Source organism: Aotus nancymaae, unplaced genomic scaffold (assembly GCF_030222135.1).
Source record: "Aotus nancymaae isolate 86718 unplaced genomic scaffold, 86718_ANA_hifiasm-v0.15.2.pri h1tg000012l, whole genome shotgun sequence".
Lineage (NCBI taxonomy): Eukaryota > Metazoa > Chordata > Mammalia > Primates > Aotidae > Aotus > Aotus nancymaae.
This window is the reverse complement of record NW_026988423.1, coordinates 18,717,003-18,732,112: the sequence shown is the minus strand read 5'-3', so window position 1 is coordinate 18,732,112 and position 15,110 is coordinate 18,717,003. Positions and strand designations below refer to the sequence as shown.

At 51.4% G+C, this 15,110-nt stretch overlaps 1 protein-coding gene across 3 annotated transcripts in view; it reads right to left on the bottom strand.

The window, feature by feature from the left end:
• The window catches only part of ZBTB16 (zinc finger and BTB domain containing 16), a 200,974-nt gene extending 189,531 nt beyond the window's left edge, over positions 1-11,443 (bottom strand). Inside the window, exons 1-2 of one of the 3 annotated variants that reach the window (XM_012470486.3) lie at positions 11,310-11,443; positions 6,159-7,516 (exon numbers count right to left, since the gene is read on the bottom strand). In XM_012470486.3, the coding sequence (XP_012325909.1) occupies positions 6,159-7,426 (1,268 nt within the window). In that variant the 5' untranslated portion in view covers positions 7,427-7,516; positions 11,310-11,443. Of the gene's footprint in view, positions 1-6,158; positions 7,517-10,423; positions 10,513-10,815; positions 11,066-11,309 lie in introns of those variants that run through there. The other 2 variants (XM_012470484.2, XM_012470485.3) reach the window with 2 other exon arrangements.
• Between the last annotated feature and the right edge of the window lie 3,667 nt (positions 11,444-15,110).

The window sequence follows — 15,110 nt, the reverse complement described above, 5'->3', positions numbered from 1 at the left end:
TTAGTAAGACTCTAAATTATATATGCTTAGGCTTTCAGCAGGATTTTATTTAAATGTATTAATAAAAAAAATTAAAGTGATTGGAAACGTTTCTCTCCTGAATTAGCAAGAAATCAAAGAACTGTGAATAGAATTTGATTTTAACAGTTTAGGATAATCACTATTTTAAAGATTCATAATGGTTTTCCTAGAATGAGCAGGAGGAAAACGTGTGGCTAAACTATAGCTTTCTCCCTCCCAGCAATTAGCAGCTCCATCCAATAGTGACAGCAAATTAAAATGGGACTTCTCACTGAGATGAAAGGGCGGGCAACTTTCCTCCATTGAAAATAAAATAAAGGAAATCATCTTCAAAAGTTCCAAGAGTTCAGTCTAGATCCCAGATGGCTCAGTAACCCTAAGCAGGTTAAAGTATTTTTAAAAAAAAAAAAAAAAACCTAAGTCAGAGCACACAGAATCAAATCAAACTGACCCCCTACTTAGCTGGCTGAACTGCCAATCCAGATTCCAAAACAGCAAAATTCAATTAACCAAAAGGACTTCATGAAGATATAAGTGGGTACACAAAGAATAAAAGAATTTTTTAAAGAGCTCAACAATCAGAAAGAGCTCACTGAAGTGCGTAGTTTTAAAAATAAACAAGTTTAAGGCTCAGGATGAAAAAAAACGATGTCAATGGTGACAGAGCTGAAAAACGCAGACTTGAGTCTAGACTTGGCTTCCCCACTACAAAGTCTTCTACCATCTTCCTATCTTCACAACCAACAACCTCTCCAAAAGACCAGATTTCCAGGAGCCCAGGAGATTATAAACTTAAGTCATTCATTATCCCTAAAAAGGATACTTCCTGGAAATAGAAATGGATTCAAAAAGGATTTGGACAAATCTGTGAATGACATGGCAGCCATAAATAGCTACTAAGAGAAGCTAGTATACACCTGACCTTTAGGATTGACGTCAAGGAAGATGTCTGTAGCCTCCAATGGTGGTATCTTAGGGATGATGTTGGCAACCAAAGACTAGGTCAGATGGTTTTGATCCAGAAGAGCAATGCTCATGTTCTTATATGGCCTGGTGCAGAGCACCCAGGACTGTGAATTAGAAGGCAAGCCTGGTTCTGCCCATTTATAGCTGTGTGACCTTGGGCAAGTCACTTATTTGCTCCAAATCTCATTTTCCCCATTTGCCAATAAAGAATGATAATCATTCACAATTCCTTATCCAAAACCTGTGGGTGCTCCAATGACCAAAATCGTTCAGATTTTAGAAAGGTGCTCTTGACACCTATCATGTTTAACAGCCCCAGCAGAGTCTAGGGCAGCACTCTGTAATCAAATACATTAATATTTTTGCAGCAAAACATGCATATTCAAAATGAGCAGGATAAATATAGCATCACGTCAGTTCAGATCAGGTTTTGCCACTAAATGAGTTTACTGCAAACCTTTTAGTTTTCAGGGCTTTTCAGACTTCATTATCACAGATACGGGAATACGGACCTGTACCCCCTTCAGGCGAAGTTGTGAGGGTAAGAGAGATAAAGTCATTAGAGGTGCTTTCCAAAGAAGAAGATGCTAAAACCGATAAAAGGTATTATTAATATTATTGCTGTGGCTATCATTATTCTACAGCATGCCCTTTTCCAAACAGAATTTAGTTTGACGTCAGAGGTTCTGGGCAGGATGATGAAAGAAAACCAAGAGCCTCAGGCAACCTCAAAAATCCCAAAAGTAGCCTAAACCAAGGTCAACACCTGCTGGCCTTCTACATGATCAACCACTAAAAACAGAGCAGCCGACCATCTGAGAGAGAGACCAAGGCCAAGGGCCAGGCAGAACTCTGAAATCTTAGCCACATGGCTCACGCACCATAGAGCTGGCTCCACAAAGCCTCCAGGAAGGGCTGTACACATACATCCAGAAAGCTGGCTGAGACATTCCCTGTGGTCCTGAGAATTACCTTCAAGACCAGGCAAGAGTTGTGATGGTGTCTGTGCAGGACAGACACCGCAGTGCTTGTCTGTATAAGATCCAGGGGCCCCTGGAAACCAGACCCCACTGAGATTCTGCAGCACTAAATTCAGAAACACGTAAGGACCAGGCTGTATGAGCCATGGGAGACTGGGGACTATAAATGAGGACTAGGTTCACACTTAAGTCTACTACACTGTTCCCTGCAATCTTATCACACATGTATGTAACTCTGAGAATGATGAGGTGCACCTGGTCCAACTGAGCTGGTTCCTAGACCATATCCAGAGAAGCCTATATGCACAACTGCTCCAGCCTTTCAGAATAAGAAAAGGAGAGTCCAGTGTTCCAGAATCCTGAGATGACCTTCCCCTTCCTCAGACATTATCCTCTGTAATGCAGACACACTGGTGAAGCTCTGGGCACCCAAACCTTGCTCCTTCATCTGCCTCCAGAATACTGCTTATTTATCAGATCTTCTCACTGTTCTGACTTCCTTCTGGTTCATTTAGGTAAGTCAGTCCCATTGTATTTACCTGTGTGGTGCCTTTGCCTGGTCTTCCCATCCATCCATGACTACACTCAACATTGCATCCCTTTTGCACACGTCACTCCTGCACGGGATGGCTTGTATGTCTTGCTGTCCACTGTAGGGAACAGGACCTACACCACCACTAAGTGTGATTCTATCTGTTGAGCCAACAGGTTACCCCTCACTCCACCCCAGCTTGGGATCAAATCATGGGGAAACCTATCGATGACACTCCATATAAACTCCCTGCCTTCCTGCCTCACTTACCAGCAATCTACCTTCATTTCCTCTCCATTCCCTTCTGCCCCCCACCAAAAGAAGAAATGCAAGAAGGACTGCTGGGTATCCAATCTTTACTAACACTCAGGCCTGTTGGCTTAAAAATAAAATACACCCTGTAGCCTGTTATTTCATCACTGATACATTTCCAGCAAATGCCATGGCTTCCTGGCATCAAAATCTCCCCTTCCGATCTTTTTTTTCTTGGTTTTTTTGTTTGTACTGGTTATAGGGCTGTGTTTTCTTCTACCAGAGCATTTCTCAGGCTGCTGATGGGTTGGGGGAAAGACAGCGAACAGTAGGAAAAGGGAATAGCACATTAATCTTGGAGTTTTGAGGGTGAGGGGGAGAAAAAAGTCTTCCACAAAGTACATCTAGCTGGGACCTGAGGGGCTGCTGATCTGAGTGAGGGCCGAGCACACGCTGGAATATTTTCTCCCCTTTCTGGTTTCTTTAGACCCCCAAGCTTCCCACCAAAGGCACTGCCCTGGCTCTAGCTTCTTGAGCTGCAGCTGCTGACCTTTCACCCTCAGTCAAAAGCACATTCTTGGCCAAGGATGGTGGCTCACGCCTGTAATCCCAGCACTTTGGGAGGCCAAGGTCAGTGGATCACTTAAGGCCAGGAGTTCCAGACCAGCCTGGCCAACATGGTGAAACCCCATCTTTACTAAAAATACAAAAATTAGCTGGGTGTGGTGGTGCACGCCTGTAGTCCCAGCTGCTCAGGAGGCTGAGGCAAGAGAATCGCTTGAACCTGGGAGGTGGGGGCTGCAGTGAGTCGAGATCGTGCCACTGCACTCTAGCCTGGGTGACAGAGTAAGACTCTGCCTCAACAACAACAACAAAAAGCACATTCTACCTGTCAGCAGTCCAAAGCGTGATGCCGAGGATTCCAGGGCCAGCGTCTCGCTGTCATATGCTCACAAGGACAGGGACATCCTCTGCACCACCTCACCGTCAACACAACTCCCATGGAGGGTAGCCCTGTAGACACTACACATTAGAACTCAGAGCCAATGGGGACCGTGCAAAGATGAGGCCTGAACAACACAGGTTACTAAGGGTCAGTTCTTCACCACTGCAGTGACTATGTGCCCATCGCAGCTCTAGTGATTTCTGGATCTTACTTCATTAATTCAGCACCAACCCTGTTGACTATCTCCATTTTAAGAAGTGAGTGAAACAAGGCCCAGAAAGGTTAAATAGCTATCACAGGCTCTCACCACTAAACACAGCCAATTTCACCATCCAGGCTCTTTGTAATATAACACGGCCAACCCTCCCTCTCTCCCTAGCGGAAGGAGGGTCTTGCTGAAGGGGAACTTGGAACTCTCAAGAGAGTGCTATCTTTTGTGGCCCTCTCGGGTAAAGAAAAGCAACGAGGAACCAGGACCTGATCAGAGTCAGAAAAACAATCACTTCCCACCATACCCCAGTTCTCATAGCACACAGCCAAAATAATGCATATCCGGAGAAGATGAAACATGCATCTGGTCAAGTCTGGGGAGGGGGTTTCCTTTTTAGGAAAGTTTGAGCAACAACAAACACAACCTCAGTCTATTTCTGAGCAGTACAAGCATCAAGAAGACACACCTCAGTGGCGGTTATTTTTCGCACCCACTGGAAAAAGTCGGCTACGTTTAGCTCTGCCACACTTTCCACAAGGTAAGCCTCTGAGCTATCGAGGAGGTAGGGTCAGAGCAGATTCCGGCTAGGGGTGATTAGATCAACTTCCAGATATCCACACTCCAACCCCTCTCACTCACATCCCTCATACCTGAATGAGCAACAGAGGAATGGGGGTGAAGCGGGGGAAGTGGAGAATCCACCCAAGATCAGCAAAACAGCAGACCAGCGGGTATACAGCAAAATGCTGTCATCAATAGAACAGAAAGCTGGATTTCTTGACTCCATTCTTCTGACCCAGAAACTAGAGGGTAGAATGATGGGCATATGGTTTATGACAGAAGCAAGGAAAAAAAAAACAAACTTGCTACTGATCCCCTCTGTTATTTACTCCACTTCCAATAAGCAATCTTCAAAACCCTCTGTTCCATAGATATGATCCTCTTCAAGCCTAAATGACTCCAAGAGGCAGCAAAGTACCAGGGGGTAAAGACCTAAATTTGAATCCAGCTCTGCCTCTTACTATCTATGTAACTCTGGAAAAGTGACTTGACATCTGAGCCTTAGTATAGTTCTACGTAAAAGAAGGACATTACCAGCCGAGCGCTGTGGCTCACACCTGTAATCCCAGAACTTTGGGAGGCTGAGGTGGGTGGATCGCCTGATGGCTGGTGTTGCAGACCAGCCTGACCAACATGGAGAAACTCTGTTTCTACTAAAAATGCAAAATTAGCCAGGCGTGGTGGCACGAACTTATAATCCCAGCTACTCAGGAAGCTGAGGCAGGAGAATCCCTTGAACCCAGGAGACGGAGGTTGCGGGGAGCTGAGATCACGCCACTGCACTCCAGCCTGGGCAACAAGAGTGAAACTCCATCCCAAAAAAAAAAAAAGGGACATTACCTACCTCAAAGGGCTTCTGTAATGAAAATGCAACTGACGGAAAGTGCTTAGTACTGAACCAAACATGTCATAAGAGCTCAATGAATGGTTATTTCATAGAGAAGGAAACGGAAGTCGGAGGGAAGCCAATGCTAGCCTGAAGCAGCATTTAATTCAATGTGAGCAGAGTTGGGATAAGAATGAGACTTCACAGGCTGCAAGAGCAAGACTCTTATACCCGTCCTTTCCCCTTGCATTTAAATCAATTGCCCCTAAATGCATGTGCAGGATTAGAGAATGAGAAGGGAGACAGAGCAAGGAGATGAATGCTCACCAGGAATAAGGTTTGGACCTGCAGCTGCTCTTGTGGCCTAAGTAGCCTCCAGCCCCTCGCATTCTCCCAAGCAGCAGAAAGGGACTGCCTGTCTTCACAGGAACCACTGCATGGGAACTTGAGGACCTGAAACCTAGGAACGTGATCAGATCCAGGCCACAGGAGACCCTCATCCCACTTCCTTTTCTCCTTCTCTCCATGTTATCGGTCACTCCAAGCAAAGGAGAACAGACCAGACAGCAGAAAAAACAAACAGGAGCAAAAAAGCAAAAAACAGAGGGAAGGGCGTATTAAGAAGCTGGGCCCATGAGTGTCCCCTGGTGCTTTTGGGACAGATCCTAGGCCCCTTCACTACAGTCCAAAAAATCTGCTCCCCTCCCCATCCCCCTGAACTTTTGAAGAAGTGTTTTGGTTTTTTTACAAATTGCCAAGAAGACAGGGGAGCCAGGCCCCTAATATGGGAGCAGCCAGGGTGTGAAGGAAGGGTGTGAGGGCCTCAAGTCCTACATCAGGTGCGGGGCTGCAGCGGGGCCTACCTGTGCTGCTCTACAGCCTCGTTATCAGGAAGCTCGACGCCACACACGCTGCACTGCTCCCCGATGGTCCGGCTCTCTGACTTCATGCCCACAGCCAGCTCCCCCAGCTTGCTGAACAGCTCCCTCTGGATGAAGCCCTGGGGCAGCAGGCCCCCATAGGTGCTGAAGTCCATGGAGACGGCCAGGGCAGGCTGCACATGGAGGCCAGAGGTCACCGAAGACGGCATGCTCAACACAGCATCAGCCTTATGGTTGGGCAACACGGAGTAGATGCCCAGATGCTTCTCAGCTGAGGGTGCTGGGTGCTCAGGTCGGCTGGCGGGGGCCTGGCCAGCCTCAGCTGCGGGTGGCAGCTGCTCGGCACTCTCCTCTCGCCCATAGTGCAGCTCCCTAGCACTGGTGATGACGCTGCTTCGAGTCGGGGTCCCGGGCCCCTCTTTGCCTCTTTCCTCAACCTTGTCCCCCATCCCTCCTGAGATGCTGGACTCAGCTGCCCCAGGGCTGTCCTGGCTGGGCACCTCATCCACTTGCATCATCTCCGTCTTCACTTCTGCCACCCCAGGGTGCCGTCCACCCCCAGCCAGAGTTGGCTCCTCGGGCCCTGCAGGTGGCTGAAGAGTTCCCTGCAGGAGAGACTGTCCTATGGTCATCAAACTGTCCACTGCAGCCTTGGTGGGACTCATGGCTGAAAGACCAAATGAGGTGGAGACTGAAGGGCTCTGGTCCACCATGGGCCCAGGGAGGCTCTGTCCAGCCACACTGGCATACCCACTCTCCTCGCTGGAATGCTTCGAGATGAAGATGTTCTTGAGGTACCGAGCCTTGCGGTCCTCTTCTTCCTCGGCCCCGCCGTCGGCCATGGTGGCCTCCGTGTCATTGTCATCTGAGGCCTGGATGGTCTCCAGGATCTTCAGGCACTGCTCCTCCAGGTACTCGATCTCCAGGATCTCGGCCGCATACAGCAGGTCATCCAGGTCCTCCGCCTTGGCTTGCAGCGTGGCTGTGTATGCGTACTCCAGAATCTGCTGGAAGGTCTTTGGCGAGAGGAAGTCCAGAGTATAGTGCTGGCTGTTGCGGTGGAAGAGGATCTCAAACATCTTGCTGGTGCAGGCCAGCACCGTCCGGTGGGCGTGGAACTCCTGGCTGTCCACCATGATGACCACATCACACAGAGTCCCGGCCAGCCGCATCTGGTTGGCCTTGCACAGCAGCCCCGTGGGGTGGCTGGGGTTCTGCAGTTGGATCATGCCCATTTTTGTCAGATCCATGGTGCTCCCCTCGGCTCAGGCATGAGGCTCTCTTTCCTTCTGGGCTCTGCGTGGCGGGGCAGGGTAGGCTTCCTGGGCCAACAGAAGGGACTAGAGGAAAGAAGAGAGGAAGAAGCAAAAGAGATGAGAGAACAAAAGACAAATTCATGTGTCCCTAAAAGTAAGAATTCAACCGCTACAACATGCCCCTTCCTCCCTCCTGCCAAGCCCCCAGCAAGAGGAACTTAAGAGATTTTAATTGAAGTAACTTCCCAGAAATCTACAAATCTGCCTTTCAAGCCCAGGGATGCTGAGACTAAAAAGAAGGTTGTGCCACAGCAGATGCCTAATTCACTACTCTATGACATCTGTTAGATGAAGTGAAATGAAAATGGCAGTGAAGTCCTGTGAGTCCTCAGCTTTCTCCATAGAGAGTAGGGGCTCCCTAGGCAAGTCCAACATTCATTATGACGAGGTACATTTACTTAAAATTAGCAAGACTTTAGCCTCTTCCTTATCAGCTTCATGCCAACCCCCTGGATGTCAAACCTCATCTTCAAAACAAAGTTTTTCTAAACTCTGCCTCAGTGCAGGAGCCCCAGGAACAGAGTCAGACTCACAGGAGGCCAGCAGCCTGTAGTCGTGACCCACAGAAATCTACGGGCACTGGGTTCTACTGGGCTTTCCTCCCCAAAGCTTATCTTCTCACCATCAGCCTTGGCCTCTGGCCTTCTACTGTTCTCAGGGTTACAAAGCACTGGCAGACCCAAGCCCTGACCCCATCTCAGGGTACTAACAGGAACACACACACAACCCACACACTAACTTGGGTCATTTCTACCCACAGAAGACTCAAAGTTATTGAATATGTAATCTAAAATCTGGACTGTGTGTATGCGTGTATGTACATCAGCCAGAGACAAAGAGAAAGATGTGTGGGGCTGGGCGCCGGTGGCTCACGCCTGTAATCGCAGCACTTTGGGAGGTTGAGGTGGGTGGATCACTTGAGGTCGGGAGTTCGAGACCACCCTGACCAATATGGAGAAATTCCATCTCTACTAAAAATCCAAAATTAGCTGGGTGTGGTGGCTCAAACTTGTAATCCCAGCTATTCGGGACACTGAGTCAGTAGAATCACTTAAACTGGGAGGTGGAGGTTGTGGTGAGCCAAGATCACGCCATTGCACTCCAGCTTGGGCAAAAAGAGTGAAACTCTATCTCAAAAAAAAAAAAAGTGTGTGTACACACACACTTACATAAGGTGCTGTACCTACCCTCCTACCCATAACTGCCCAGTGGACAAGAGGATCTAAAAAACAAAGAAGGATGAGTCATTAAGGTATGGAGAGAGCCAGGAGTAAATATTCGCCCCTACAGCCAGGAGTGCTCATGCTGGGCTGGGTGTGTGAACTCCACGTGTGTCCCACAGGCTCCAAGGAGTCTGCAAGTCCTGTGACCAGGGGCAGCAAGGGATGCTGGACATGGCTCAGAGGCGCTGGAAGTGATATTGGCACCAGCGTCTGTGGGATGAGTTACAACCAGTACGAAGGGAAGACAGGGCTGGGAAACAAAGGCCTCTCCCTGAGCCTGTTCGGGATCAATAAGAGGGCTCCTGTACTCCAAATCCCGCTTAAGGAGTGTTAGAAAGACCGCCCAGGCCCAGGGCCCTCCCTGTGTCTGCCTTGCAGCGGCCAGTATTGCAGTGAATGAACTGGGAGCAAGGAACAGCAAGGTCTCTCCCTCACTCTTCAAACACTGCTTGCTTGCCTCCACCCCCAGAAGGAGCTCTATCAGTTCAGGAGCCTCCAAGCTCACACAGAAAGGATTCACAGGACGCCTGATCAAGACACTTTTGCTGCCCACCCCGGGGTAGGGACGGAGGCCGTCAAGGGTGGGATGACCATTCAGCCGAGCCTCTCCAACTCGTGCTTTCCCGCAGACATCGGCGCTTCTGAGAACTAGGAGGGAGCAGCCAAAAGAATGGACGCTTGGCGCCCCAGAACAAGCCGTTTGGGTCCTGAGGGAAATCGGGGCACCCTCAAGCAGCCGTCTTCCCCACCCACCGCTCAGCGCCCGCGATCCGGCCGGGGCTGGCTGCAGCGTCCAGCCGCGCGGCGCGGGGAGAGCCGGCGCTAACCCGCCAGAGCTTCAGGATCCACCGCGCTCTCTCACACGCCCCCAGTTCCCAGCGACCCCCACCGAGACTTGGAGACGACTTCAGCAAACTTGGGGAAGCAACTTTTCCCGAAGAGCTAGACGCCTGAAAGAAGGAGAGCTGAGCTAGGGGCATGGGAAAGCGAAAGAGACGGGGAGGAAAAGCCACAGTCCAGGCAGGCTGGACTACGCGGCGGCAGGAGGCGGACCCGCCCCGCGGCGAAAGGGAAGCACAAAAGCCCCGCAGCGAGTTCTGGGAGGAAAGGCGAGAAGGGGTCTGCCGACCCTCCCTCTCCGACCCAAGGCCGTGACCCCCAGGAGCGACCGGCTGGGTCCCGGGCCTCTGGCCAGCAGCGCTAGCGGCCCGCGCGCCCGGCCCAGGCTCGGTGCGAGCGTCTCGGGAGCCGGCGAGCGAGTCGGTGCGGAGCGCTCTGTGCGTCTCGGTGGGTCCGCGGGCCGGCGGGACCGTGCGTATTTCCAGCGCGTGCGGGAGCGTGTGAGGCGCTGTGCGAGCGAGCGGCGGGCGCGCCAGGGTGGGAAAGGCATCCCGAACGCATCAGGTGCAGAGCCTGGCACCCACCGAGAGCGGCCGGGAGCGCACGGCGAGCTCCGGCGTCACCGCCCGTCCCGCCGAGAGCCGAGGAGGGCCCGGAGCGCTGGAGACCCTCTGGAGCTTCCCTCCCGCCCCTGCAAAAGGGGAATCAAGTCTAATCAAGAAAAAGCCCACCACGTTTTTTCAAAGAGAAACAAAACGTAAGCCGTCCCAGTCTTGCTCTCCTCCGCCCCCGCATCTACTCGTCAGCTTCTCCAGTTCTAGCTTCCCAGCCGGCCAGCGAATAAACACACAAATAAATAAACCACAACCTTATCTCGCGCCCGCGCACCGGTCGGCATACATGAGAGCACCCACGGGCTCTGTTCCTCTGCCGGCCCCTGGCAGTACAAAGCCTCCGGATCCCCGACCCTCTGCTCACGCCCTCAGCCCCCGCAGACCGCTACGCCCCCCACCTCTCACCCCGACCGTGCCCCGGAGAGGAAGGGCTGAGGAGGCAGCTGCGCCCAGGCTGACAGCCGATCCCCAACCAGTGGCGGCGACGGCTGCAGCGGCAGCAAGGGAACACGCCAAATAAAAAAGGCACAAGCCCAGCGGCCGAGTGGCCGAAGCGAGCGCGCGCCCCGCAGACCTCTCCAGCCCCAGGGGGCCCCGGAGCGCGGCGCTCGCTGGGCAGTGCGCCTCTCCCCGGCCCCTCACTCACCGCAGCCGAGCCGGGCTCTGTGGGGTGGGTGTGCGTGCCTGTCGGGGGGTGTGTGCCTGTGTCGGGGAGGGGTGTTGCTGGGGAACTGTTGCTCTCCGTATCACGGCGGCAGCGACGGCATCGCCCGGCAGTTCGCAGTACCCGCTCTCATCGCCCTCAACTCCTCTCTGCTGCGAGGTTAGCAAATCACCACCGGCTGCTGCGCCTCCGCCGCGTCCCACGTCAACGCCGAGCCCCCTCCCCTGCAAGGCCCCGGCGCCTCTCCATCTTTAGTGCTGGCGGCCGAGCCCGGCTCCCTGCCCACAGCTGCCCCCCTTCCCTCCCCCCTCCCGTGCCGTCCCCGGGCTCAGCCCGCCCACCACCCCGCACTGGCCGAGCCCGCGCGCGCTCCCCGCCCTACCCCTCCTTTCCCCTCCCCTCCCTTCCCCGCGCTCCGCGCTCTGGGCTTCGCCTGACATCTAGCTGCTGCTGGGGCGCCGGCGGCCGCCGCTTACCGGCCGAGCAGAGAGGAAGCAGGGAGCTAGAGGACAGGAGTGCAGGGAACCCGGAACCCTTAATGGGGGCACTGAGGGTGAAGGGCGCGCAGCAGCCCCCACCCACTGCCAGGATTTTAATTTCCATCGGATACGGGTTTGTGCCCCCTTCCCCGCACCCCGATGCTCAAGCACGCAGTTTTGTCCCCTTTTCCAATCTTTGCCCCAATTCAGTGCGTGTCATCTCGCCTTTAACTTTTTTTCTCTTGGCTCGAGGCTGCATTCCCAGTAACCCCTGACATCAGTTTTAAAAGGCCGCTTTCCTAGCCCAAGCCTGGGCCTCTCATCCTCCTGGCTACTGCGCGCCTCCCGGCTTGAGCATCCGGATTTCAAGAAGTCTCCAGATGCAGAGTTCGCGGGCCCTGGTGAACCAGGTGCCAGAAGGTCCGCGGGGATCTATTGTCGAAGCGAGACGCCCCTTTTTAGCTGTCGCGGTTGCTGGAGGCCAAGGTCGAGGCCTGGGAGAAACTTTTCTCCTAGACTTGGACAACCTCTCAGCTCTGCCCCGCCCACCCACCCATACACACACACACACACACACACACACACACACACACACAGCAATCTGGGTGGAAACAGTTCCCTAGAACTGCCCCCAGCTCAGCACACAGTCTTCAGGGGGCAGGGGAAAGCTTGGAAAAGCTTTGGGCCCCTCAGAAGTGCGTCCTCCTCTCAGCTGGCCGCCCTACTTTAGAGGGTAGAGCAGCCAAAGAAAATGTACCCTTCCTTCCTCTGCTCATGTGAAGGTAAAAAAGGGAAAAAAATTTTTTTGGAAAAAAAAAAAAGAAAATGTACCCTTCCTCTGACTGCAGAAAGCTGCCGTCTCCCCTTTTCCCTGGAGCTGAGTGAAGGTAGGGAGCCAGAGGAACTGGCTGTGGATTCTGACTGAAGCCTAGGAGGTTGGGGTGGGAGGTGGGAGTGGCTGAGAACGCCAGGCAGGGGTCTCAGGCTAGTTAGCCCTCGAGGTCACGCGGTTTTTAGCAAGGCGGGGCTTACGTCACCCAGGCCTGAGCTTGCATATTCCGTCCATGACTCGTGGGTGGGCCAAAGGTTTTCCGCAGGACTCACCTAGAATCACATATCCATGCGTGTCTCTGGCATGGCCGCAGACCGAAGAGTCAAGTCACTGCCCCAGACCCAGTTCCATGAACTGTAGGGTCATGGAAAATGGCGGAAATCTGTATCTGGCAGCTGAAGGCCGGGCGGCAGAGTGTACACATCGGAACTGATCCGGGTTCACAAGAGTCGTTCATGAGGCCACCCCAAGGACCGGTCATTCCATCCCAGCAAGAGCCACTCCTGACTCCCAGGAGCAGGGAAAGCTCAGCTCAGGAGGAGTCTGCAGAGAGAGCTGGGCAGGGGAGCACACCTGAGTGAAGGAAGGGCTCTGGATACAACCACATCAAACTCACGGCAAGGGGAAGGGGGAGCCAGTCCCTGGGTATTCATTTCATCAACAATGAAGAGCAATCCCTGTTTAGAGACTACCTATTTTTCTAACTACGGTCTATATACCTGTTAGAGGAAAGAGATTTAAAGAAAGTTAGGCAAGAACTGGTCTGCAAGGAGAGCAAGAGTGGAAGGATGTAAGAAGAGGAGAAAAGACTTCCTGGTGCCTCACCAGGGAAACAGAAGAGAGAATCCCTACACTTGTTGAGCTTTTGCCTACATGGAGCCTGCTGGAGATTTCCGCTTTGCTGTCCACATCCACCTACTAGCCTCTCCTCAGTGCAGTGGCAGGAGAAGCACACAATTAACCCCTGATCCTAATCTCCTATTAATCCTCAAATCAGAGAAAGAGAGAATCTCTGGAAACAATGAGAGAGAAAGCACAATCCTCCACGGCCCTGGCCTCCCCACCCCGGTGCCATATTCACTCTATGTGAAAATCTCCCTTGCTTCATAAACTCTGCCCATTAAAAAGCCCAGCCCTTGTTAGTAAGTGTTAAAGAGAGATTAATGCCTGAATTTAAGAGGTGGAGAAGGTAACAAAAAGGAAGAAGGCCGGCAAGGCTGTGGGCTGAGTGCCAGCATTGGGCTCCAAGCATTTCCACTCAGCGCTGAAGGCTGGCTGCACAGCAGTTTGATAAGGTTTATTGGGCCCAGATGAAGCAGCAGCAGCTCCCCCACCAAAACTGGCACCATTATAGCCAGAGCTATGTCCTTGGGTCCAGGGAAGGCTGATGAGAATCCTCAGTTCAGAGATTTCATATGGCCGCACCTAAAAACAAGCAGAATGGAAAACAACAGGAGAATACTCAATCTCCCGCGTGCACGCACGCCCGCTCTCTTTCTGTCTCTCTCAGGTTCGTGTATTTAGAGTGATTTTTCTTTTACATTTTTTCTTGAAGGGTCTACTAAGGGAAACCTGGGTATCAGTTCTAAAAATACAGGATCAATCTTAGGGGAGATCATGCTAGAGACGAAGGAATAGATGAGCTGGACTTTTATGGGGATCACTCCGCCAGCGTAGAGACCCCACCGTGTCTCCGCCATTACGGAGTTAGAACCCAGACATGTTTCACCCTGGCTGGGGGCAGTCGAGCTAAGGAAAAAGAAGGAAGTGATAGAGGCCTGAGTTTGCAGACGCCTATTCTCCCTTCACTGATCTAATGGCATGACTGAGGTAACGCCAAGTGTGGTCATTTACGAGACTATTGTCTCCCTTGAAGTTCCCGTTCTGGGCTAGTTTTATGACTCTGTTTACCTGCATTCACTAAATCCTGTGATCGCTCACATGTTACTAGAAAATTGCTACCCCTCAAATTATCGCTTGCCTTGATGTTATTTGCTGTAACTGTAGTTATTGATAAGCTTGCCTTGATGTTACTTACTGTAACTGTAGTTATCGATAAGAGGTTAAGAATCTTTATAGGATAAGAATCTTTTGTTTGTTTTGTGTTCAGTGACCTTTAGATAAACCTGTATGTTACCCCTTCCCCTGCTTACTTTGTAATTTTCTGTTCCCTCCTGATAAAACTTTTGTAATGGGACCTACGTCAGTCACTGTATGTAAAAACATATATAAGCTCCTGTGCACCAGAAATAAACTGCTGACTTGGGCACTGCCTATTTCAGTCCTCCAGACCTCATTCTTTCTGTCATTCTTTTCTTCCGCGCACTCTCTCTTTCAGGTATTGAGACCCTCTTGCTGGTCAAGAGAACCCCGGCAGACGTGCCGATCCCCACACGGACCACAACAGACTGCATAGAATTCCATTGCTAAATCTTCTTAATCCCTCATCTCCTCCTTTACCCATATACCTCCCACCACTCTTTCAGAGCTCAGTTAGTGGAAGAGGAGGGTATAGCAGTTCTAAGAGATCATACAGGAAGGAGACAGCGAAAATAATAACTCATTCTGAGCACTATGAACCTTAACACATTACCTATGTTGTTTTATTTAATCCACATAACAGCCCTATTAATGCAGGTGCTATTATTTCCCCAATTTCTGTGGACATGAAAACTGAGGCTCAGAGAGATTAAGGGCCTTACTCCAGACTATAGCTCTATTAAACATCAGAGCTGAAACTTTAAATCAGACCATTCTGACTGCAAAGTTCGTGCTCTTAACTTCTAGACTATATAGCCTCTAGTGAAATAGATCAAGGAAACGAGGACTTTTATTTTCCTTCTTCTCTTACTCTACTGAGGCCAAGATCTATGCAGCAGCCAGCCAAGCTGTGACCAAATGGTTCTCAGCTTGTTCACCGGATAAACTTAGATTCCCCCAGGATCTTATACTTTTTCTCCTCCTCA